Raw genomic sequence first — 26,877 nt, 5'->3', positions numbered from 1 at the left:
GGCCTTGTTAGCTGCCGCATCGCACTCTTCACTCATGTTCAATTTGTGGTCTACTTGGACTCCAGATCCCTTTCACATGTAGTCTCTCGTTCAGCCAGGTGTCACCCATCTTATATCTGTTCATTTCATTTTTCTGCCCTAAGTGAAGTACCTTACATTTCTCTGTGTTGAAATTCATTTTGTTAGCTTTGGCCCAGCTTTCTAATCTATTAAGATCAGGATGCTTGCATTAATTTCCCATGTAAACAAAGCAATGCTCAAAATTCTACAAAAAAGACTTTTACCATATATGGTCATGCCAGATGTCCAAACTGAGTTCAAGAAAGGAAGAGGCACCAGGGATCATAGTGCAAACGTATGTTGGATAATTAAGATCAAAAAAGAATTTTTTAAAAAAAATCGACTTGTGCTTTATAGATTATAGCAAGGTTTTTGATTGCATAGATCATGAAAAGCTATGGATTGCTCTTAAAGAAACAGATGTGTCACAACATTTGACTGTTCTGATACATAACCTGTACTCAGGACTAGAAGTTCCTTTCAGGACAGAATACAGAGAAAAGAAATGGTTTCCAATTAGCAAGAAGGTCATGCAAGGCTGTATTTTATCACCCTATCTATTTCACTTGTATGCCGAAAAGACCACATTACAAATTGATAGAGTCAGTCAAGGAAGTCATGGTCCTTTGCAAGATTTGAGCAGGTCTCATGATGATAGGGAAATCTGAAGATATCTCATTCATAGGGACACCATAGCTTGAAGTTGACTTGAAGGCTGTTAACAACAACATAGTTTCTGCATAGAAAAACACATTTATTTATTTATTTATTTATTTATGTATTTCACTTCTATGCTGCCTTTCTCCCAGAAGGGACCCAAGGCTGCTCACAGATAAAAACCATTAAAAACAAAAAACAGAAACAAAAAAATACAATAAAATTTAAAACAGTCAAAATCATCTAAAAACAGTATAAAATTACATTAAAATATACAAAATTTAAAAGGCACAACTAAAAGATACATACTTCATAAAAACCTAAACAATGAGTTCTTTGCACAACCATCATGGGTTTTTGTTCATTGTTTTTACAAAAAAAAAAAATGCTGTTTCCAAATATCTGGGTGAGTTTTTGGATGCAAGACTGCTGCTCTGGTGGCACAGTGGTTAAATGCCTGTACTGCAGCCACTCACTCAAAACCACAACGTTGCGAGTTCAAGACCAGCGAAAGGGCTCAAGCTCAATTCAGGCTTGCATCTTTCCGAGGTCGCTAAAATGAGTACCCAGATTGTTGGGGGCAAATTAGCTTACAGTTGTAAACCGCTAAGGGAGTGCTTAGGCGGTATGAAGCGGTATATAAATGAAGCTTGTTTGTTTTGTTTTGTTTTGTTTGAAAAAGCTGAAATCTTAGAGGGAGCGGAAACCACAAATGGCTATTTTTTGTGTGTGCAAGATTGATGTTTTTGAGCAAGATTTGTTTGTGCAAAAATGTATTGTGCATGATTGCAGTTTTTTTTACAGAACACAATGATATTTTAAAAAAACACACATGTGGTTTGGAAACAGTATTTCGTTGTGCAACCCCTCCCCCCCATTATGATTGTCATGGAAAAAACAAAACAAAATCTCCATGAGTAATTCCGTGGAGAATAATTTCCTAAGATACTTCAAGATGTGCAAATACTGAGTAATAAATGTAAAAAAAATAATTGTTTTCTCTACCGAAAACCGAAAATTATTCATCCTCATCTGTGAGGATAAATCTTTTAAGTATCGGAACTAAACAGACATCAACATCTCTCTCACACATTTGCCACTCTTAATCTTCCCAAGCGTTCTGCTTCAGTATTAGAACTGCAAATGCAAAGGGAGTTATGGAACAACTGGGAGTAAAAACAAAATATCTATTAACTATCTACTACTAATATCCAGAAATCAGCTAGCAGAACCATATTCATTTTCTCTCCATCCCTGGTTAAAAGGGCAGACTGCTGTTAACCTCTGGTAACCAAGATCAGTACACCGGGTCCTTGATATCCACTGGTGTTTGGTTCCAGGACCCCCCATGGATAAGAAAATCCATAGATGCTCAAGTCCCATTGAATACAATGGATAATAAAGTGGTGTGTCCCTTATATAAAATGGCAAAATCAAGTTTTGCTTTTTGGGATTTATATATTTTAAAAATATTTTCAAACCATGGGTGATTGAATCCACAGATAAAAAAATCCACTGATAAGGAGGGCTGACTGTCTCTTTCCACAAATTTGGCCCCACATTCCTTTATAGCAAAGAAAGGGCTACAGTGTATGTAGGAACTACAAAGTCCTGAGTGTAAGCAACAAGTGAGTAAGTCTAATTGGCAGACAGCTTAATGGAGAAAACAGAATGGCCACAGAAGAGCATGCTGAAAAGAGTGGATGATCCCTGCCTGACTAGTTTTAACTCCCCTTGTTTTACGTATCCTAGTCAATATGGAATTGGCTTTATATTTCACCTGATTGTTTAGCAACTGTTTACTAATCTGCCATTTCCTCCACCCATCAGCATTTCTTTCTACCTCCTCTCGTTTGCAGCCCTACATAAAGATGAAAGATGTTGCTCCTATCACTACCCAAACAGTCTTATAGCCATGAAGCATGACAGGCCACTATCTTGCAATTTCTCTTCACTACTGCCCACTGTCTTTACCTGTGCTGGCCAGAAGGGACATAGGAAAACCAAGCTGGAGCTGACAACAGGAACCTGAAATGAAACACTGAGTCACTGTTGTCACTTTTTTAACAAAATGTCACCTCATTATGGTCCCTGCACACAAGGCCAAACAACATGCACACTAAGTCTTGTGCACACAAAAGTAACAATTGCCACAGAAGGAGGATCATCTCTAGTTGAGAGTGCTGATCAGAAGGCTGCATCTCAGCCTTTAAGCCTGTACCTACTCAACTCTGATAAAAATGACTAAAGACACATATCAGGGACATTTTCTGCAAAAGAAAACTAGAGATATCTGGCACTGGACAGATTATTACTAGTATTTTACTAGGTTCAACAACCTCATAGTGCTAGTCTGAGACTGTGCAATTAGTCTATATTTAAAGAGTTACACACACTGGAATATGAACTTAAAAGAAGGAATTTAGGATAACATCTGCTTTATTTTATTTTAATTACTTGCAGTTTGGCATGAGCAAATCTGTCAACCTCCAATACAGCCCACAGTCTCATTTTCCCACTACTAAATTGGTTCAGCCCTGTTTCTGCATCAGACTAAAGTTTTCAAAATATACACATTCTAGTAACCTCTTTTGTTTTTTTAAAGTACATACATGAATTTTTGTGCAAACCTTTTCAAATATGCACTTTTAATGTGACTTTTTCAGTAAATAAAGGGTTCTAGATGCTGTTCTCAAATTTTACACAATTTTGTAAAATCTGTTCACTATGCAAATCTTTATACCTTTTTCCTTTATTGTGCACTGCTTTACAAACTTATTTGAAATATGTAATGCACTTTCTTATTTTGGTTTCAGAACTTATAATTTTGTTAGTCTATAAACAGCTTCCTACCATATGTTGCATTGGGTGCAAAATAATTTATGTGCATCCAGGTCAAGTAGATGAGTTATTTTCACACTTGCTGCCAGGAATATCACTTGCATAGATCTCTCCACACAGACCAGATCAACAGGTTCTTTTCCTCTCCTTCCTTCTGCAGTCCTTGGTAGCACTTGAACGTCTTCTCTAGGTTTCCTAGTTCTGGAGATTTTGAGGCTACACTGCATGATGTTATATTTCCTTCCTGGTTTCAGTGATGGAACTGCTTTCATCAGCAGAACAACACAGTTGGATGCTGGCCAACTGCTTTAAATTGCTCAGACTTGTCACACACCATTACTCATTGACACGACACACTTGGACCTCCATCAGCACAGTTGTTTTCATCTGAATAATAGGCTTTAAACCATGATTCATATGTTCGCAAGTGGTGCGTCGACACTCAAACATGAAACTATAGGAGCCTAGCACCATAAGGAAAGTGCTTATATGAAATAGCTTTCAGCACAGAACATAATGGTTCCGTAACTGCCTAGTATCAATGCACATTGTTCCAAGAAGAAATCACTTCATTAACCTCTGAAGCTAACAGAGTTAGCATATGCAGTCCTTGGGCATCACTTATCTGTTATGCCCACACATCTTCCTATTTCAGACTTCCATAGCAACTAATGAGGTATTCAGTTTGACTCAACTTTTAATAGTAATGTTTAATATTAATAGAAAACCTTATGTTGGTAAATTAAAAATAATGTTAGCATATAATATTAAATTGAAACATTCTGTAATATTTGTTTATTTAAATAGTAACTGTTAAAATACAACAAGTCATTCATTGGCGGGTTACAGACCGCCCTCAAGCGGCCGTTCTCCCGCTGCCGCCATTCGCTGCGGACGGAAGCCCCAGTGGCCAGACCGCGAGGCTTCCCGGTGCAGCAAAAAAGGAGCGCCGAAATGGCGCTCCCTTCCAAAAAGCGGAAGTGGCGCCGTGAGGGGCGAAGCACGCCCTCACGGCGTCACTTCCACCGCAACACGTCTGGACGCTATGCATCCAAGACGTCAAAATGGCAGCGCCCATGTGGATGGGCACCGCCATTTACGACGCGCTCCGTGCATGTTGGGAACAGGGCCACTTACAAAGGGGTGACTCTTCCTAATCCTAACACGCCCCTTCCTAACCCTAGCACTCACAGAGCGAGTCATAAGTGGCGGTTTGTAACCCGCCATTGTTCTTCATATTGCTGCTGTTACTACATCTTCATTACCACTGCCTCCAGGAAACATTTGAAGGCATAGAGTGGCCATTCTGTTAAATGGATCTTGTTTAGTGCCTTGAAACTGTCAATTTTCACATAAGAAGCTTCAAAATACATAAATGCCACTTAAGATGAAATTAAAAAGAAAGACATGGATCTTGTCTACAAAATATGTTCCTTGTGCTTTAGCTAATAGGTCAGCTCCCCCAAGCTAGTGCCCTCCAGGTGTTGTTCACAACCATTATAATCAACCTCAGATAGTCTAACCAATGTCCATGCATTTGAGGTAGTAGATGTTGTAGATTATTGCACTGTTCTTAAATAATAGAATAGAAGCAAGATTTTGAATGCAAAGGCAAGATGCTATTGCATAACCTTGTGGCTGGACAGTAACCATCATGTAGCCAATCCATGCTTCTGCCACTATTAATGAACAGGAAAATGCTGTGAATAGCTGTTAACTGCACTGTTTATCCATTATTGCTTTTAACACATGTTTATAGTTGCATAGTAAGCCTACAACGCTGGAATAGAAAATATAAGTGTTCTGCGAATTTCTCTCATTTGTTAAGTACTATGATTATTTTTCAAAGAAATCTTGTATAGCCAGATAAACAGACAGTTACCAATCCATAATGCTTGCTAAGCACACACATAAATTAAGGCACTATTTTTATTTGCACAAGGACATTTAAACAGCTTTCAGCATTTACTCCATTTGGTTATTTGTGCTGCTGAGAGGGTGCCTCCTTTTTTCTTTGTTGGTACTACAGTAATACGATGAAAAGCAGTTGTGTAGCACCTGCAAGACCAGTGGACTTCTTGTTTCTATTAGCCACAGAAATCAGGAAACCCCTGCTCGGGTCTAGTCAAAAGCAAAGGAAAGAACAGCACCTGAGAAAACATGGAGACCTAATCTTCACTACTGCAGGTCTCATAGGTTCATGTAACAGCATGCTTCTATCAGCAGAAGCTATCTCTGCTACTGAAAGCATACAGGAAGACAATCTCTCTTCACTCCTTTACACTTTAGTCTTAAAAACCTTTATAATCTCCTTCACCCTTTAGTCTTTAAAATCTGCTCTGGAGTGCTGGGAAAACTATCAAAGGGGTTTTTCCAACTGCTGGAGTAAACAGAAGAAGTGTAGTTCTGATAGAAGCATAGTCCATAGAGAGGATTTGGTCCATAGAGAGCTATTCCCCACTTGGCCATGTAAACCCACTGGGCAACCTTGGGGAAGTCACACTCTCTCAGCCTCAGAGGATGGCAATGGCAAGCCCCCTCAGAAGAAACCTCTCAAGAAAACCTCCCTATGATAGGTTTGCCGTAGGGTCCCAGGAAGTTGGAAATGACTTGAAGGCACACAGTAACAACAATTTCAAGTCATGATTTGTGGCACAACTGTTAAAAGAGGTTGTGTCCGTACTGATGCAAAAACATGGCTTACTATCGGAGCTCCTAGATCCATGGGGAAGATAAACTGTCTGCACAACCAACACTCACAATGGGCTGATATGAGCAGTCCTGCCCCTAACACAGTTAAAATGCAGTATGCGCCAGAGGAACGATGCGAAGTTGAAAGTGATTGTGTTGTGCGGGAAGTTGGAATTTCTGGGCAAGAAGAAGTCAGCGGCTCACCCAGCCCAGATGCCTCCTCCTGAGCTTTTCCACCTGCCTACTGATGGCCTTCCCACCCACATCCCCCCACTGGCACACAGTCCACATGCTCAGAGGAATCTCCAGAGTTTCAAGCCTGATTCAGATGAAACAGGGACTCTTTTTTACTCCAGAGAATCACCCTAGAGTGTAGATTGCACCCACGTTTCCTTTGTTTTGTCCCTATGTGTTATTTAAACAAATCAGTACAGGAACAGGGCAGGAACATTTCTTTTCCTCCACACAAACATTATCAGTCTTAATGCAGTACTGTCAAAAACCCAAACCAAATAGGCACTTCAAGGACAGTTAATCAAGTCAGTCACTCTATATGACATGCTACTGTGGTGATTATCCCTAAGCTATCACAGACTCTGATTTTAAAAAAGGGACAACAAACAAAAACAAAGAAAAAATCTAAATTTTTGGAACCATTCCAACATCATGCAAACAGATGCCCAAGCAGCTATTTTCAGGATACATTTTCAAGTGACTCTGATGCTGCAAAATACACTGCATGAATCAGTCTTTATAACTCATTTAGACTAAAGGGATGCTCCATGTAATCCAATGCACATTTACTCAGAAGTAAGTCTCACAATTTTCAATGAGGCTTATCATTTACTAATGAGGCTTAGCATTTAGGAAGAATGACAAGTCAAGACTATCAAAGATGGAAGAGGTGTTCAGCTTTCAGCCCTCTTAAACATTCTTGACAACTGTCATGTATAACATCTTTCTACACACATGGAAAAGCCCTCAGATACAAACATTATTCCATTTATAAGCAAGAATATAAAAATGTGCTAGCCATGGTGACCATGGCAACCATCCAACCCACTTCATCACTTGTAAGCATCTTTCCCTCAGATTTTTTACTAGATCTCTTAAAGTTCGACTGAGAGCCAGACAGACTTTGGCTTCAGCCTAACCTTGACCTGTGTCAAGAAGTGACTGGGGGAAGTCTCACCCCTAAATTTAGCCTTGTGCTTTGGAAGTGTTGTCTGGGGGCATACAGTGAGTAACAGTATGCCCCAACATTTTCTTTATTGAATTGAAGGCAACAGTGAGAGTACACTTACCAAGATTTCAGTACATGGAGAGAGAAAATGTATCTCTTGGAAACACAGTGGGAGTTGGCATTGGCTTCATTCTGCCACCAAGGAAATACATGGCTTTTTTTAAAAAAAAAAATCAGTTTTAATCCCTAGAACTGATTTAACATGTTTATAATTTAGTATGTTTTAGTCCACTCAAATTATTTTTATTGTTCTCAATTCAGGTTTTTTTACTCTTTAAATTCATGGCATTTCTGCACCACTCTCAGATCTTATGAGAAATCTCACAACATTAAAAAATAAAATAAAATAGAAATCCCTACCCTACCCTGTCATGAACCCTGCCACATACCCTAGGGTTTGAAATGTTAGGGGGAGAGAAATGTCCCATTGATGCCAAAGGTTTCCCCCCCTAATGACTCTTGCCTATCTAGTATAGAACAAGAGTGAGAAGAGGGGATCGTGACCTGAAGATAGAAATAATAAGTGTGCTGCACTGTGATCATGGTGTGAACAGGGCCCTCCAACATCTCTGCTACACGTGCACAGTAGATGCAGGCAGTGTATTAAATATGACAAGTGGCTTTTTTCACCATGACCTCAAAGCAGAAAGTGAAGTCAGCAATAAGACCAGTTTCTTAGGTTTCTGGGCTCAGTAAGTAGGTGAGGTTGATGTTTGACTTCCCCTGCAAAGCACAAGGCATCCTGAGTACACAGTAAACTCAGAGGTGCATCTTGCTTTCTATGTCAACTCTCTGAAGTTTTAATAAGCCTACATAGAAAAAACTAAGCTTTTCTATATCACACTATTATAAATGGGATGCAGTTCAGAGTAAATGCTTTTCAGAATGTGATGACACAGCAGAAGCAATCCCAAGCCAGCGGTGGGGCACCACTATTCTATAACCATGTGACAGTTTCCATTACCTGTACGCACTCAAATAATATTAAGCTGTCAATGTCGTTTAAATAAACATGCAAGGAGGGGGAGCTCACTAGTCCTGCCTTCTCTATTTCTGGGTCTTTCACCGTCTATGCACAGAGGATGGCTACTGGAAGAAGAAAGCCTCAGCTATTCATGAACACTCTCTACATATTAGAAAACCTAGTAAACCAGTGTTCCAAATCTGTCTTCTTCAGACTGTTGCTTTCTATGCACAGACAGTGAAAGAAATGAGATGGAGGGGGTGGATTTACATCTTTGTACATTTGATAATGCCTGAATAGCGCCATAGCAATAGCAACAGCAATAACAAGTACATTTTATATTTCTTATCAGTGAACTAGTGCTCCCTAAGTGGTTTACAATGTGTAAGCCAATTGCCCCCAACAAGGTAGATACTTATTTTACCAACCTATGAAGTGATAGAAAGCTGAGTGGACCTTGGAGCCTTCCTCTAGGATCAAACTTACAACGTTGTGGCTGCAGTACCCACATTTAACCCATTAACAAATGTCACTTTCTTGTCTACTAACCCTCAACCAGGGGTTAGAATCATGAACCCTTTAGATGCTGGTATATATAGAGATCTTGTAACATGTTTGAGGCTAACTGAAAGAAAGAAGTTGGCAGCAACTTCTCAATGCTGCCAACTACTATCTTTCAGTTAGACTCAAAGGTACTACAAGATCTCACTACATACTGATTCTACAGACCAACACAGCTATAACTTTGAATTCTACCTTTAGATGTTGGAATGAAACTTCCAGCATCCCTAGACAGCAGAGCCAATTGTGAAGAATAATAGGAATTGCAGTCCAACAATATCTGGAGAGTCACACAATTTCCACTCCTGTCCCAAGTTGAAAATGTATGATATGTCTTGGCACAGAGATATGTTCCCGATACCAAAAATTGTGACTAAGTCTGAATCCACACCAGAAAAATAATCCAAATCCAGTGAGCACTACTTTGCTCAAGATTTCATCCTGTTTATGTCACATTGACTTCTAAAAATCCAGACTCAAATTGTATTGATAGTCACACATTTCCCCCAGTTGAATTCAGACAAGTACAAAAGGTTCTTTCCATGCACATTGGCCCCCTTCTCATCATGCATAAACCAATAACCTTCTTTTTTTTTGTTATTCTGTCAATCGTATCACCTGCTTTCCCATTCAATCACCTTCCCCCCTTCATACCCCGGTGAGTGATCACAAGAAATAAAGAAATTTTGAATGTCTCCTGTCACACACATGGGGTGGAGAGTGGGTGGTATACAGGTCTCCAGGAAGGACAGAGGGTGCAGGATGGGGGGAGGAGATGAGGAGAAAGCCAGGGTGGCCAGGCAGATTGAGGTCTTTGGCCATGGGCTGCTTGACTTCAAACTAGCTTGCAAGCAGGGCTTAGCTGCAGACAGGGCAATAAGCTCAAGGAGAAGGAAGAAGAAGAAAAAATTTGAATTTTTTATTTCTTCCCCTTCCGGCTGCCAATGCCCCCTCCCCAACTGAGGCCAGCCATGAGATCAACAGTGTGGAGGTAGATTGAACAAGCTTGGTGGGTACAGACCAAGTCCTCCTGGGCTGGAGGAAGTCAGTTTGGTGTAGACCAAAATGACTGTTTAACCCTTCCTCCCCGCCCCATCCTGAAAGTGAATTTGGATTATTACGTCCAGCCATTCCACCAGTCTGATTTTTTTTCAGCAACCAATTTAATAAAATGTAACACATATACCCCAGGAAGCAGAGGAGCAGACATACACTGAAGATTTTTTTTTAAGATGACAACATACTTGCCAGATGGAGGATGCCACCCACCAATCTGTTCTACCCCCAACTACCCCACTCCTCTGATGCCATATCAGCCCGGCTGGACACATGTTGCAAAAATATATATATTGGAGACTGCAGAATAAAAAGATTTTTTTGTTGTTGTTGTTTAAAATCATTTTAAACTCCTCAGGTGTCAAAAAGAAATGCTTTCACTTTGAATCTAGAGGAACGCCATGTGTTCCTACAGGATCAGCACTGAGGTAAGTACAAATTAATTTACTTATTATAAGTCACAATAAAAACAGTGTGGCGTGTTAAATTGCATACAAACTTTTTCAGTTAGTACATAGCACAGTTCTATCAATGTTTATTAAGTAATGAATCCTACTGAATGCAAATTGTGAAAGTAAGCGTACTCACAAATTTTGCTAATCTAGACTACTTTTAATATTTCTGTCATGCAAACTACTAGTATTTTGTTTCCTAGAACTATACTGCAGACATCTAGGTCTTAAGATACCTATTCTACTGAGAACAGGCACCTAAACCTCCCTCTCTGTTTCCACATCCCAAGCACATTTTTGAAAGATTAAAAAGAACATTAATTATTAGGGCCCCAAAACTGTTTACCTTAAAAGTTGTTTTTCCTTCCAGGTACAGAGAAGAGGATTGCCCAGATGAGGATCTTTTTACAACTGATTGTCCCAGCAGGAAATATATTAAAAAACAAAACAAAACAAAACCTGAAATGTGTGTCTCAGACAATAAAGATCTATTACGTGTCTGTACTTTCCAACAGAGGTTATGTTCATGTTAACATATGGATTTTATTTTCAAGGGGTAATTTGACTGATGGTCTTATTTTTTGTTTTTTAATTCTCTCCCTACTGTACTTCAAATTTGGGGAATGAAGAAAAAATCAATCATCTCAGGGACCGAATGCCTCAATAATATGTGACAGAAACAAATTTGTGGAACATAAAATCTGACAGGTTCTTACTGTAAGTGGATTCGGAACAAAAATATGTAACTTCAAACTTCTAAGCACAATTAAATGTAAATTAATAATGCAAAGAAATGGACTTCTTAAAAATGTCTACAGTGAATAAACATGAGCTCAGATAACACATGGCTGGTTCAGATTTCTGATTACTCTATATTCCATATGAGATTACCTTATGTTCACAGAAAGAAGTAACAGAAATGATTGCTGAGTACTAAGAGAAGAAACTCTTCAAATCCATGGCAGATCTACAGCAAGTTGGTGGATACTTTTGGAGTTCTCATGCACTGTCAACAACCTCAGCCAATATGTGTTAATTTGTATTTGTGCATTTCATCTCTGGGGTTGCCATTACAGCAATACAGCAAACTTTTCTGGCAAATAATGGCCTGTTACAGACAGCCAAAATAAAGCTGCTTCGAGTCACAGTGGAGGTATGGTGTTTCAATGATGCATGCGTCCTAAGAGTCCAGAAGTCGCACCAAAGCCACGCTCCAGTCCTTAGGGCTGAAACGTGGCTTTGGTGTGACTTCTGGACTCTTAGGACACATGCAGCATTGAAACACCATACCTCCACTGTGTCTCGAAGCAGCTTTATTTTGGCTGTTTGTAACAGGCCAATATTTTAGAAATATAAACCGCTCCCAAATTATGGAATGGCCTGCTGAATAAGATCTGTCATATCACCACTCTAAACAGCTTTTAAAAAGCTGTTAAGATGGATCTCTTCCGGCAGGCCTTTCCCAAATAGATACCCAGCCACCAAAAGAAAGCCCAGCCTGTTTATCCTGACTCTGCTGCACGTATTGTTTGTTTGCTATTATTTAAGTGACGTTTTAAACAATTAACTGTTTAATTGTATTTTAGTGGGGGTGGGTTTCTGGGATATGGAATGTATTTTTACTGGAATGTATATTTTAATGTTGTAATTCGCCTCAGTTGCGTTGCACATGGGGTGGGTTAAAAATAAATTTTATTATTTATTATTATTATAAATTGAGATGGTTAGTTCCATAATACAATCATATATATTCATTTATAGTGGAGGGGGGGAAAACTGTGGGAGGCTAGAGAGCTGCATTAGCCCCTCAGGAGATCTTGGAGGGCCGCACTTGCTCTCACACCTTGTCCATTCCTGTTTTAGACCAAGTAACATTTTGACGTTATATGCCGAAACACAGTAATTATCTGCATGCTTTATTCCCGAGTTTGGTTCCTCCCCATCTCCACATGCTATAAGTCAAAGAAAGCCTTTCCTAGCAGGGAGAGAAATTGGTGTCTCCTTCTTCCATAGTGCAAAGTTGCTCCTCAAAAAGGGAGCTTAAATTTGCCATCCCTCAAGGCGCCATTCTGTCCCCAATGCGTGTGTGTGTGTGTGTGTGTGTGTGCGTGTGTGTGAAGCTGCTGGGAGAGATCATCCGGAGACAAATTGCAGGGTGTTATCAGTATGCTGGCAACACCCAGATATATCTCTCCATGTCTCGGACCACAGCTTTGACTAAGGATGGCATCTCTCCTCTCAATGAATATATTAAGATGGTAATGGACTGGATGAGGAAAAACAGAATGAAGCTGAATCAAGATAAGACGGAAGGACTCACAGCAGGGGGTCCTAACCCAGGTATTGCGATATGTCAAGTGGTCCTGGACAGGGTCACACTCCCCTTAAAGGGCTGTGTTCACAGCTTGGAAGCGCTCTGGACTTGTCGCTCCAGATGTCTAATCAGGTAAATGCGATGGTCAGGAGTGCATGTTATCAGTTTCCTGGAACCGGGGGACCTGGAAACTGTGATACATGTGCTGGTAACCTCACAACTCCTGCAATGCACTCTACATGGGGCTACCCTTGTGCTTAATCTGGAAACTTCAGCTAGTTCAAAATATGGCAGCCAGATTAGTCACTGGAAAAACCAGGTGACCACGTAACACCTATCTTAAAAATCTCTTCACTACTTTACCCATTAGTTTCCAGGCACAGTACAAGGTGTTGTTAATAACTTTTAAAGCCCTTCATGGGCTGGGTCCCACCTATTTGCAGGATTGCCTTCTTCTGTATAATCCACTCTGCACACTTAGGTCCTCTGGGAAAAATCTACTGCAGCCTATAAAGACCAAATGGTGGCGGTTACCCAGAGGACCTTCTCACTGACTGCTCCCAATTATGTAATGGCCTGTTGGAAGAGATCCACCATATCATCAGTCTTGATGGCTTTAAAAGGGCTGTCAAGATGGATCTCTTCCAACAAGCCTTCCCTGAGTAACCAACTTGGTCACCCGTGAAAACGAATTATTATTGAATACCCCTAGAACATGTCTTCCTGTCTCTGATTATTGTAATGATTACTTTAATGTTTTAAAGTTTTTTATTATTGCTATGTAGGGATTTTGTGTGTTTAAGGGAGGGAGGGGATAATTGGGATTACTTTGTATTGTATAATTTGTTTTGCTCTGTAAGCCACCTTGATCCTGATGGAGAGGCAGGATAAAAATAAATGATGATGATGATGATGATGATGATGATGATTTATTAAAGGTCATTTCTCCTTCCCTTGATTTTATCATACCATGCAAGCTGGTGCTCAGCAATCTGGCACACAATCCAGATACACAACTGAACAGCAGCAGGCCAAAGCAAGACTTCTCGAGTGTCATGATTCCCCCTCTCAAAATGCATCATCCCACTGCCTCATGATGATTAGATAAAGAAAACTCATCTTAGTGCGTCCAGTCCTAACAGCACATTCTGGTAAATAGAGAAAACAAGAAGCTCATCTTCATGTTGTGTGAAACCAAGTACATTATGGAAGCAGTTGTTTTCCCTATCTCATGGATAGGAATCAGATGGTCCTCCATATGTTGTTCAAATATAGTTTTCATTACCCCCAGATATCATAGCAGCTTGTGAGGAATGTTGGGAGATGCAATGAAACAACATCTGGAGGGGCGTATGATTCCTGTCCCTACTGAGCCTCCATGTTTATACTTTGTTTGCCCAGGAACAATATGAGACAAAACTTTGATTCTTCCTTATCACCTTGTCCTGAATTTCAGCTGTATCTTTTTACAGTGTAATTCGTGTTAGTACTTTAAATTATATGAATTTGTTGGTTGTCATCTTTCTCTTTTTTTTATTCCAAAGAATGGAAATAAGTTCATACATAAAGTTCCACAGTTCTTTTGGTAATCAACCTTGGGTATAGCTAGCACTAGGAACCAGTGGCAAATTAGTAGCTAGGGTTTAATCAGAATTCATTCTCAAGACCTAGAACTGTGATGGCGAATGTATGGCACACATGCCAGAGATGGCACACAACACCATTTCCCCCCTGCACACGGCGGGGAGAGGAGGAGGAAGAGAAAAAGGCATGCACCTGTCCCTCCTCCTTCCGAACCCGCCCCAACCTCCAGCTGCTTCTCCGGAGGTACTGAAGGCCAGGATCAGTGTGGGGGGAAGAGGAGGAAGAGGCATGCACCTGTTCTTCTTCTTCCCCCCTCGACCCCAGGCCTTCAGCTGTCTTTAGAAGTCCCACCTCCAGCACCAGGTAACACTTAGTGACAGAAGACCTTTCAGTTTGGGCACTCGGCCCCTAAAAGGTTCACCATCACTGACTAGGAAGGTGTCTGGGCTGCTAGATTTATTTTCCATTTGGTACAGAACTCCAGGATTTGAAAGGGTATAACAAAGAAAAGAGTGTTCCTTGAATAAGGACCTATTTTACTTCTCCATATTGGCATCGCCTAACCTGCATATTAGGCAAGCAACTAATTATGTACATTTCACTCTGTGGGTAGAAAGTTTAATTCTTCAAGGAGTAATGTACACTAGATAATAGAGCACAAAGAGTTCACAAGTTACTTGTTGTTTTATTTGGGTAAGGGAATGGGGGTTGCTATTGATGGAACTAAACCCAAGTCTAGTGCAAAGATGGGCAACTGAGGCAGGGCTTGGGACCAGCTTTCAGGGTTGCCAAGTGCTTGTGTGCTGCATCACCATTTGTTGGTTTTGTTTTTGTTCAAATACATAAGAATTAGCTATGTAAATGTAAAACAGACTAAATTTGCTGAAATTAATTTAAAATTTAACCTTTATTAAATTTTATATATTTAAATTGAATTAAATATTGTGTTTTAACTTTTCAATTAATAGGTTTTTAACTGTGTTGTCCTTTAAAAATGTTGTACGCCACCTTCAATCCCCTGTTGGAAGAAAGGCAGGATAGATAGATAGATAGATAGATAGATAGATAGATAGATAGATGATAGATAGATAGATAGATAGATAGATAGATAGATAGATAGATAGACTACAGCCGCCCTTCCAATATGCATTATGGGATCACTGCCTTAACATTTGCCAGCTAATTATATTGCCTCTTGTTTCTGGATAGATTCACTACTGCCTATTCACAGATATTTCAATGACCTGTATTTTTCCACTATTTGTGTATGTATCACCTCTACACCAGGAAAGACCAAAAGATGGATTTAATGTTAATCAGAAACTCCTTTCATGAGATAATAGGTTCACTAACTCTTTTCTATCTATAGATAGCACTGTTTCTTCCAAGAGCTTCTTTCTTTCTTTCTTTCTTTCTTTCTTTCTCTCTCTCTCTCTCTCTCTCTTTCTCTCTCTCTTTTTCTTTCCACATAGATGTGAAAGGCTGGTTCTGCAAGAAACCCTGTAGATCTCACACAAAGCTGAACAACTGGCAGGTTGGCTGCCTCCCCACCCCCTTTTTTTATTTTTTAACAATTGTTTCCCATCATATATTCAGATCTGCCTAGGTGCAGTCTTTAATATTATGACCTGGCTTATAGTTAGCTTTATGAAAGTGCAAGGCATTTTATTTCTAGAGCATTTTTCTTTTAAGAAGCTACTTTCTCTGCATAATGCAAGTACATTCTGTGTGAAAGAATTGCTACCAGAAATCATGAGAAAGGCAGTTCTTCTGCACAGTAAGGACTTAAAGTAGGCAGGGATCTTATCCCAGGCTGCTTCTGGTTCTAGTGCTCTACCATAACTGTAGGCATCCTTCTCTTATGTAGAAGCATGATCCTGTTGCATGCCTCCATCCCTAAGCCAGAACAGAGCCCCTTATACTGTATACATAAATATATGCAAGGCAATCCTCAACTCTTCTCTGAGCCTCCAAACTCTTGAAACACTACTGAACTCTACATCTACTTCTGCCTCTTTGAATCATAGAAACATAGAGTTGGAAGAGACCACAAGGGCCATCCAGTCCAACCCCCCTGCCATGCCGAAATACACAATCAAAGCACTCCTGACAGATGGCCATCCAGCCTCTGTTTAAAAATTTCCAAAGAAGACTCCACCACACTCCAAGGGAGCTGTCAGGAAGTTCCTCTTAATGCTGAGGTGAAATCTCTTTTCCTATAGTTTCAGCCCATTGCTCCAGGTCCTATTCTCCAAAGCAGCAGAAAACAAGCTTGCTCTACTCTCATTATGACACTCCTTCAAATATTTAAACAGGGTGATTGTATCACCTCTTAACATTTTCTTCTCCAGGTTAAACATACCCTATCTCCTCATAGGGCATGATTTCCAGATCCTTTACCATTTTGGCTGCCCTCCTCTGGACATGCTCCAGCTTGTCAACATCCTTTTTGTATTGTGGTGCCTAGAACTGGACACAATATTCCAGGTGAGGCCTGATCAAAGCAGAATAGAGTGACACTATTATTTCCCTTGATTTCTAGACACTATGCATCTATTGATGCAGCCTAGAATCACATTGGCTTTCTTAGCTGCTGCCTCACACTTTGATTTTATTCTTTTTCATTGAGCTTTCTTCTTGCACTTTCTTCCTCCTGACTTTAAATGTTTGCCTGAGCTAAGGACTCAGCTCATCCATGACAGTGTTTTGCTTTAGACAGACCCTAGCTACCAGGGGCTGGTCCAAATAGGCCCGCTGATGCATGTACTTCCAACTGATGGCAGAGCTTAGAAGCATTCTGTAACTCGTACAATCTCCAATGCTGCCAGGACATTGACTGGAGCATTCTGGCAACCCTACTCCCAAAAGCAACATTTGAAAGCTTGGACTACACTTTGAAATTATGTATAACTCAGTGCATGTCAATGGGAAAATGTTCATGCATTCAGTGCAGTATGTGAATGACTTCATATTACAGTTGAAAAGTGGGTGACTATCTGTGACACATTAGGAAAATTGCTTTCTCCCATGAGAAACAAAATTTTAAGTTTATTAGTTCAGACAGAATCATAACTAGATATTCTTATTTCAATTTGTATTGGTTCTGATTCAGGAAAAGTATTTAATTCATAAAACATATCTCATTGTTTCCTATCTCAAACTGCTTCCACGCTAGCCTTTTCTTTCAAATTTACATTCATTGGTCACTCAGGTTTTTTGGAAAACCCAGAAGGTGTCGTTGTTAAAAAGGTGCACACTCTAATATTTTTGGATTGTTTAAATGTATTCTTCCAGACCCCACTTATGACAATTTAAAGTAAACAAATAATAACAGTGCAGCAACAGCCTATTGAGTGAGGACAAGAAAAGTGCTACTGAGGCTTTCCTAGTCTTCTGCAGTTTTAATTAAATGTTTCCCACTTGCAGGTTTTACCTATTTTATTGCTTCTTGTTGAGGGCTGAAGAGGGATTACCAACAAATTCTGTGATAGTTACCTCATGAAGCAGCTCTTTTAATTGTCCCTTATTTACTGTGCTTTAGTTCCCAGGGAGAAGGAAAGACTTGAATTACTGTTCTTTATCTCATTACCTGCTTCTTTTCATTTTAAATAGCCAAGTAGCCTTGTTTTGTTTTTTTAAAATAATGATGTAATAACAAATGCCTTGTCCACTGCAGAAAGAGAAATTGAGTATGGGGAGAAATTAAGAGGCTACATATGAGTAATCCCACTACCACACTCTACATGAAACAATTTAACAAACAAGACCTCTGAGCAAGGGATTTTTTATTCATGTTGGAAGAGACCTTTACTGAATGGGATGCTTCCGATTACACATCATTGAAGAATCTTGATCATGGAGGAGAATGTGCCATGGCTGGATAGTATTATAAGGGATCTCCCTTGTAATTTGTTTTACAACAGATAACAGAAAAGCAATGCCCCAACAATGCTAACAGAATCTAGCATAAAAGGCAGTTCTTTGTTTCTTCAGTTAAAAGAATAAGTCTCTCACTTCTTCCTTGCCTTCAGAAATATATAGTAACTCAATTTATTTTCAGTATTTGTTAAAGGAGGTGCTGAACTTTACAGATACATTTGTATACAGGTTTACAACACAATATATATGACACCATTGTACAATTCATGCAGCAGTAAACAGTTTTTCCTTTCTAAGTTGTCACTGGCAGTTTATGCTTTTCCACCGCATTGATTTTTATCTTTCATTTTTTACAGTGCTGAATGGGCCATTTATGCCAGCTACAGTGGGCTTTCCCCCCTCGAGTTGTTGGGATTTTAGGGGGGTGGGGTGGAAAGCTGTGTTTGAAAAACATGGTTAAAGACAGTTTAATTTTTCTTCTTCTTTTATTCCAATTACTTGGGTTTTTGCTACTTTCCTTCTACTGATTCTCTTCACAGTACATCCTACAATGCAACAATCTGTGGGGACAAATATAATAAAGGCTGTCTTACAATGAAGAGGTACTCTTTAATAATATGAGTAATAAAATTATTAAGAGAAGCCAGAATTCAGTAGCTACATGTAACATAGCACACAAAAAATTATATCTTAGATAATGATAAAAAAAACAATCAAAATGATTGCTGCATGACACTTCATTTTCTTTCCTGCTTATGTTTGCCTCAGTACCCACATTATCATATTCATCATTTGCTGGACTTTTCTTCCCTCCCTCAGTTCATTTCAATTTGCACCAATGATCTATCAATGATCACTATATTTTTACGACTCCTTGTGCAAAATTTCAATCTATATTTCTACATAACATAATTGCAATTGCTTGTAATGCTTACTTCCCTCCAGGCACTAACTTCTTTAGTTTATTACATACACCTATCTAGTATACAAGTAAATTGCACAGTTATGTACTGTGAATGACTATCACTCTATTATTTTCTTCTTAGAAATATTACTAGAGAACATGTAAGTGCAATAGTATATACACTCATTCTGTTAGTTTTTTCTGCATAAAAGGGGAGGACTAAAAGTTGAAGAAATCTGCAGCTCCCAGCTTTTCCTTTAAGGAAGATCCTTAAAATGGGTTTCAAATAGTTTGCTTTCTATCAGACAGATTTGCTCTCTGGAGGTGAACAATGGGCCACTGCTTTTCCCCCCCTTTCTGCAGAGTTCTACTTTCTTTCCTCCAACTCCAAGTAACTAGATATGACAAACCCTACTATCCACTTGTCAAGACAGGGAGCAGGGAGCAGTCACCAGTATATGAGTAACATAAACCTCTGTCTCTTCTTTTGATCCTACTCAAAATCTGCAACCACCAACTCCACACTGTTGCCTTGTTGCCTGGGTAGGAGTGGGCAAAGTGCAGCCTGTGGCCTCATGTGGGTTCCCTGAGGGTCATTTTGTGGCTCCCAAGATCCTCCAGGAATCAGAAGCTTTTCACAAAGTGCCCCAAAATGATCTTTAGGGGAATGGATGTCATTTCTACCATGTTTGGAACCCCCTCAGTCCCTGCAGTGGTCAAACCAATTCTTGAAGGGGGAAATTGGTTTGTTGTTGTTGTTTTGTATTGTATTGTTACAAATGAACCAAAATGCCCTTTAGGGCACAGGAAGTCTCCCAAACACAGTGAGCATGTCTATGTCCTCTAGAGGGAATTTTGAATGCATATAAATTTGTAGGAGCAGGGATGATGGGAATGCAATCCTCCAAGTTCAGCCCTCAGGTAGGATCTTAAAAAGAAGAGAAAAACAGCCACACCTTTTGATCAAAGGGTGTAGCTTTATGGAGAGTACATGCTCTCAATGTAAAAAAAAAAGCCAGAATAAATCCCATAAATGTCTGGGGAGTGCCAAGAAAGATTACTGAGTAAAACTATTGAGAATTGTCATCATTCTGAGCTGGATGATCCTCTAATATAACTCCTGTAAGGCACCTTTCTTTATTCTGTTTCTGCACTGGGTGATGGATACATGCCAGCTGATACAATTGTTTTCTGCCAAACGTTATCCCAATTACCAACCAATGTATTCATTCCCATCCACTAGATGGAACCATCCACAATGAGTGAAGTTCAGATTCTCCTGCCCAACACAAAAATTCAGTTTCAGGTTCTCCTGGGCAAGACAACGCCTCCAAGGCTCTTTCAATCAACTGCTGTGGCTGGAGCCTCCTACAAATTACAAACTTGTGATCCATTTTCTCATTCTAAAACTTGCAACAATTATTTATAATGTCATGTCATTAACTATATCAATAATGCCTTAAAAAGTCTTATATATGGCTGGCTTTGAAGACTATTCACTACTTCGTATATTCCAAGCTCCCCTTTTTTCTGTATTGCAGGACAAAGTATCAGAAATTTATAGTTTTTTGTGGGGTTTTTGGGCTATGTGGCCATGTTCTAGAAGAGTTTCTTCCTGATGTTTCACCAGCATCTGTGGCTGGCTTCTTCAGAGAATGCTTGCCTGGAAAGGAGTTGGGTATGTGTGTGTGTGTGTGTGTGTGTGTGTGTGTGTGTAGTGTGACCTGGGTAGGCAGGAGTGATTTGCATGTGTATTGTTCTGTTGTGGCAGGCCTCAGGGTGGGGAGGTCTGCAAAAGAGGATTAGTGTCTAAGCAGGCATAGCCCGAAAAACCCACAAAAAACTATGGATGCTGGCCATGAAAACCTTTGACTTCATATCAGAAATTTATTTTATAAATTCATTGTTTTTCACTACAAGAAGCAATAACTCTGGTATGATTAAGGGTACTTACAGTACAATGCTATGTATATCAACTCAGAAGTAAAAAAAACTTACTTCAGTTAGGTTTATTTCAGTTAGATTTATTCTCAAGTAAGTGTGCACAGGTTTGCAGCCATACTGTCATTTTTGATCTCTCTTAGAATGATAGAATTATAGAATCATAGAGTTGAAAGAGACCACAAGAGCCATCCAGTCCAAACCCCTGCCATGCAGGAATTCACATTCAAGGTATACTTGACAAATTGCCATCCAGTTTCTGTTTAAAGACCTCCAAAGAAGGAGACTCCACTACTCTCTGAGGGAGTGTGTTCCACTGTTGAACAGCTCTTACTACCAGGAAGTTCCTCCTAATGTTGAGGTGGAATCTCTTTTCCTGTTACTTGCATCCATTGTTCTGGGTCCTATTCTCTGGAGCAGAAGAAATCAAGCTTGCTCCATCCTCAATATGACACCCCTTCAAATACAGGGCTATCATATAACCTCTTAAGCTTCTCTTCTCCAGGCTAAACATACTCAGCTCCCCCAGTCTCTTCTCACAGGGCATGCTTTCCTGTCCCTTCTCCATTTTAGTTGCCCTCCTTTGGACACACTCTAGCTTGTCAACATCCTTTTTGAATTGTGGTGCCCAGAACTGGACACAGTATTCTAGGTGGTGCCTGACCAAAGCAGAATAGCACTATTACTTCCTTTGACCTAGACACTACACTTCTATTAATGTAGCCTGGAATCGCATTGGCCTTTTTAGCTGCTGCATCATACTGTTGACTCATGTGCAACTTGTGGTCTACTAGGACTCCTAGATCCCTTTCACACATAGTTTCATTAAGCCAGGTGTCCCCCACTCTATATCTATGCATTTCATTATTATTTTGGGGGGACTTAAGTGAAGTACCTTACATTTCTCATAGCATAAACCTCTGTCTCTTCTTTTGTTAGCTTTGGCCCATCTTTCTAATCTATTAAGATAATTTTGAATTTTAATCCTCTCCTCTGGGATATTAGCTACTCCTCCTAATTTGTTGTCATCTGCAAATTTGATAAGCATTCTCACTATTATTTCATCCAAGTCGTTGATAAAGATATTGAATAGCACTGGGCCCAGGCCAGAACCCTATGGCACCCCACTGGTCACTTCTCTCCAGGATGAAGAGGACCGATTGCTGAGCATCCTTTGGGGTCAGCCAGTCAACCAATTACAAATCTATTTAACAGTTGCCTTGTCTAACCCACAATTGACTAGCTTGTTTGCAAGAATGTCATGGGGAACCTTGTCAAAGGCCTTACTGAAATCAAGATCTGCTATGTCGAGAGCATTCCCTTCAATCTACCAACCTGGTAAGTAAGTAAGAGAGAGAGAGAGAGAGAGAGAGATCAGATTAGTCTAGTATAACCTGTTTCTCTGAAACCCATGTTGATTTTTGTGATTATGGCATTCCCTTCTAAATGTTCACATACTCTCTGTTTAATAATCTGCTCTAGAATCTTTCCTGATATTGATTTCTGACTAACTGGACAATAATTGTTGGGATCTTCTTTGTTTCCCCATCTTTCTCAAAATGGAAACACATTTGCCCTCCTCCAGTCTGCTGGGTCTTCTCCTGTTCTCCAGGAGTTCTCAAAGATTATTACCAATGGCTCTGAGATTACATTCACCAGTTCTTTTAATATCCTTGGATGTAGTTCATATGGTCCCAGAGACTTAAATTCATTTAGATTAACCAGATATTCCTGTACTACCTCTTTACTTATTCTGTGCTGCATTTCTCCCATTGTGTCCTCTGCTCCATTTTCCTCAGGTTGAGCATTCTTTTCCTTTTGTGAGAAGACTGAGGCAAAGACAGTGTTGAGTAATTTTGCCATCTTCTCCACACAGCAGCCACAGCCTACCATTTCCTTCTTCTTCCATCTGGTATTGACATAATTTTTTTAAAAAAACCTTTATATTGTTCTTAACCTCTCTAGCATGCCTGAGCTCATTCTGTGCTTTTGTTTTTCTGACTTTACTCGTACATGTGCTCAACATTTCTTTGAATTCCTCTTTGGTGATTTCCCCCCTTTTCCATTCCTTATACATCTCCCATTAAAAACTTAGCTCAGTTGAAAGTTCCTTAGTCACCCATCCTGGTTTCTTGACACACCTCCCATTTTTACTCCTCATTGGAACAGACTGAAATTGTGTCTTTAGCATCCCCCTTTTGAGAAATTCCCATCTGTCCTGAATAACCTTCTCTTTTAATATTTCTGACCACAGGATAATCCCCAGTATTTCCCTAAGTTTACTAAATCAGCTTTCCTAAAGTCTACAGTGCATGTCTGACAATACCTGGCTTCTCCTTTCCACTGTATAACGAACTTCAAAAGAACATGATAACTCCCACCTAAGGATCCCACCACATGCACTTTCTTTTTCCTATCAAATAAAATTAATGTCTATATATGCTAAAATGGTGTTTAAGGAATATTTACATTTTTCCTTTCCTAAATAAGAAAAGGTGTCTTGACAAAATGAAATATCATTTTGAAAAAATTATCAACTGCTACAAGATGTTTTTGCTTGTACAAGAGTAAAAATTCAAGCACTCTTTTCATCAGTAGCGAAAGTATAATAAAAAAAACAACACACACACACACACAAAAACACCATATTTTGCACAATTGCATTGAATTTCAGGAAAGAAGTATTTTACACACACACACACACACACACAAAAATTCATTAAAAAATTTCCCCAGACCTGAAATGCCCAGCAATCACTTTTTTAAAAGTGTAGAAAAACTTGTAATCTTGCTGAGGAAGAAAGTTTCAAAATTTTCCATCCTTAAATATAAATATGAACTAAACAAAGATTTACATGCGTAACATACAGTTCTATATGCAACATCAGTCGGATATTTAGAGTTACAACCAATATTTTAATTACTGCATTATGAAGAGCACATCTGTAGCAATGAAAAATTTTCCCCATTTACAAACTAGTTCAAAATACCCTTTCAATACTGACCTTGTTTCTTTCAGCCCTTCTTTCTGAATTACTTCCAATATTTGCTTTGCAGTCATTGGTGAATTGGGATGTTTTTCCAGTGCCTAAAAAGAAATATATGTGTAAGAAGGTAAAAAATAATTATTGCAGATGTTTTAACAACAGTATCATCATATACTTTGCCTAATGCTTTGTAAAACGTGGAAAGCTGTATGTCAAGGCTAGGGTTTTCTACCTGCAAAACAAGAATAGCAGCTTATAACAAGCCAAGCAGATAATAATGGACTTCAACTGGTGAAATGTACAAGAAGATTTTTACATGGCAGAGAAGTAGAAATATGGATCCTATCTAAGGTTATAAATGCAAGAAGCAACTTCTTAGAGATGGGGAATAAGGGGAATAACATTTGGTACTGCTTGAACATTTATGTCACTGATAGCTCTTTTTAAAAAGAAAACACACACACATTTGCAGTAGATTGGCTTCCAAAAACAACATGGTTTCTTTCAAAATTTTAAAATATGAATAATTTCATGATTTTTCTTTAAAGAAAAGCACTATAACTTTTACTGAAATATACATTCCAGTTCAGCTCAGTTTTCCACTCCTTTGCCTTTTATGAAAAAGTCCCTGTTGATATACTACAGTTCTGCTTAGTTAGAATGAATGCTTTACACTGTATCTTCCAGATACTTCCTCATGCTTTTCTTTCCTGTTAACACTACTTGATTCTGGGAATACAACCAATCAAAGCAAAGGCAATGGTGACAGTATACATTTCCTCTAAGCATATTATCACACTGTTAAACAATGCACATCTGAATGAAAAATGGGCAATTCATTTAGAACTCATATTCAAACAGTCCTAAATTAATTTTGTGGCACCACAACGGAGTGCCATAATGGCCATTAGAACAGCTGTCTACTAGGAACAAATAGTGATGGACCGAAAATTAGTGAACATAAATAACTATGTCAGGAATTCCTTCCATTACCATCAGCGATGGCTTCCAACCTATTCAAGGAAGTACCACTGATTCAACACACAATTTGCCAGACATCATGCCTGTTGCCCTCTAATGTACAATGCCCGGTCTCTACAATGATGTTGTGCTATAACACACTATAATAGTTAAGGTAATTCCACATAGCAGCTGGGCTAGAAAACAGAAGATCAAAATAAAATGTGATCCGAACTCTAAAGATAAAGTCTTACTTCCACTGAAATCACAGATAACCAAAACTGCCAATTTAATACTGGTGGTTTTTTAAAAGCAAACAATACTGCTTCCACCATATTATTTTCTTTAGCTATGTAAGTCTACTCTTTCATTCTCAAGTTGAAGTCTAAACTCCCTGTTCCCCTGTTTCCAGTTCAAAACAAAATGTATCAGTCCTATTTAGCATTTCAGCAATATTTCTACTTAGTACTTCAACATATCTCATTACAATTGCAATTCATATCATATGAGTGAAACCTACAAATGAAACTGCACCAAAACCTTCAGAAGCCAAGCTGAACAGCCAAAGTAATACAATGTCAGATAAAGCATAATCCCAAATATTTCGTGCATACAGGGCAATACCCATTTAAAGGTGATGTAGGACCTCAATAAACATTTTTAAAAACGACAAAGCTTTATAAAATCAAGAAGGAGGAGGATGAAGTGAGGGCTAAGGCAAGAAGGCAAGAAACTCAACTGAACTGGAAATATTCCAGAATTTAAACTGGATAGACTTCAAAAGGGGAGGCTATACTGTATTGGACAAGGCTAAGAGGGATATTGGGTATACTTTAAGGTGGGGTTACTCACTGTGGAGGACTCCCTGTTTCTCTTCCCGTGTACAGGCCCTCAGCACACCTGGGCAGCTCCTCCCTGAAATTGAGAGAATTTGGGTAGCCCTGTCCCCTTCTCTATGACATCACAACCTATTCTACAGAGGAAGTGCTAGCATCAGCTGTTATAGCACAAGTTGGATGGAAAGGGAAAGACAACTTCATGACCACCTCAACCTTAGAAGAGAGAGGAGGAGGAGGGAATGAGCTACTCTCAACTGGGAGAAAACAATGGGGAGACGTAAAGATGAACACAAAAGATCATCATTACAAAGACACAGCACAAACATAGCTGACAGAGTAATATGCACAACACAAAGATTTTAGTCAACCCCAAAAGGCAGCAGTGCAACCAGCACAGTAAGAAACAAATAGGGCAGGACGCAATCACATTCCAGGATGCTGATTGTATTAAGAAGACTGAGCAAAAAGGAGGGAAAAAACCCAGCTCTTTATGTCCGCAACTATGTTTTCCAGATATTCCAGTGTGGGCTGGGCTTGTAACTATCATGCTGAATTCATTGTTTTTATTCATTCAACCCTTTAGACTAACTTATTGTCAGTGGAGTGGGGGGAACACTGCTTCCACACAGCAAGCGACAAGTATTTTGTGGTTCTGGACATTTTAAAATTCAGCAGACAACTATATTCTTTGAAAATGATAAACACTTGTTTTACATCCTGCATTAAAGGTGGCACAAATAAAATATCTATAGCTTACCCTCTTACTCGTGACAGAGAAGTTAAGCAGAAGATAAAAACTACAGCGATGTTTGAAGAAAGGTTGAAATGGTTGTTACAGTCCACACCTCTATCCATAAAGTAAGTAATCTACTCTGTCTCCCTATCCCCCATTTGTGATTACAGTCTCCCCTCCAAGTCCACGGTCTTAAAATCTGCGGATTTGA

The 26,877-nt window shown here is 39.3% G+C and overlaps 2 protein-coding genes across 9 annotated transcripts in view; both read right to left on the bottom strand.

The window, feature by feature from the left end:
- The window catches only part of SPIDR (scaffold protein involved in DNA repair), a 1,328,422-nt gene that overhangs the window by 1,145,576 nt on the left and 155,969 nt on the right, over nucleotides 1-26,877 (bottom strand). The window lies entirely within an intron of this gene.
- Nucleotides 1-26,877, bottom strand: part of ASXL3 (ASXL transcriptional regulator 3) — a 166,835-nt gene that overhangs the window by 100,818 nt on the left and 39,140 nt on the right. For 3 of the 8 annotated variants that reach the window (XM_042463164.1, XM_042463162.1, XM_042463163.1), the window contains exons 2-3: nucleotides 25,947-26,009; nucleotides 24,153-24,235 (exon numbers count right to left, since the gene is read on the bottom strand). In XM_042463164.1, the coding sequence (XP_042319098.1) occupies nucleotides 24,153-24,208 (56 nt within the window). In that variant the 5' untranslated portion in view covers nucleotides 24,209-24,235; nucleotides 25,947-26,009. Of the gene's footprint in view, nucleotides 1-10,871; nucleotides 10,937-24,152; nucleotides 24,236-25,946; nucleotides 26,010-26,877 lie in introns of those variants that run through there. The other 5 variants (XM_042463160.1, XM_042463166.1, XM_042463165.1 and 2 more) reach the window with 3 other exon arrangements.

The sequence above is a fragment of the Sceloporus undulatus genome, chromosome 4 (assembly GCF_019175285.1).
Source record: "Sceloporus undulatus isolate JIND9_A2432 ecotype Alabama chromosome 4, SceUnd_v1.1, whole genome shotgun sequence".
NCBI lineage: Eukaryota > Metazoa > Chordata > Lepidosauria > Squamata > Phrynosomatidae > Sceloporus > Sceloporus undulatus.
This window is presented reverse-complemented; position numbering and strand designations above follow the sequence as displayed.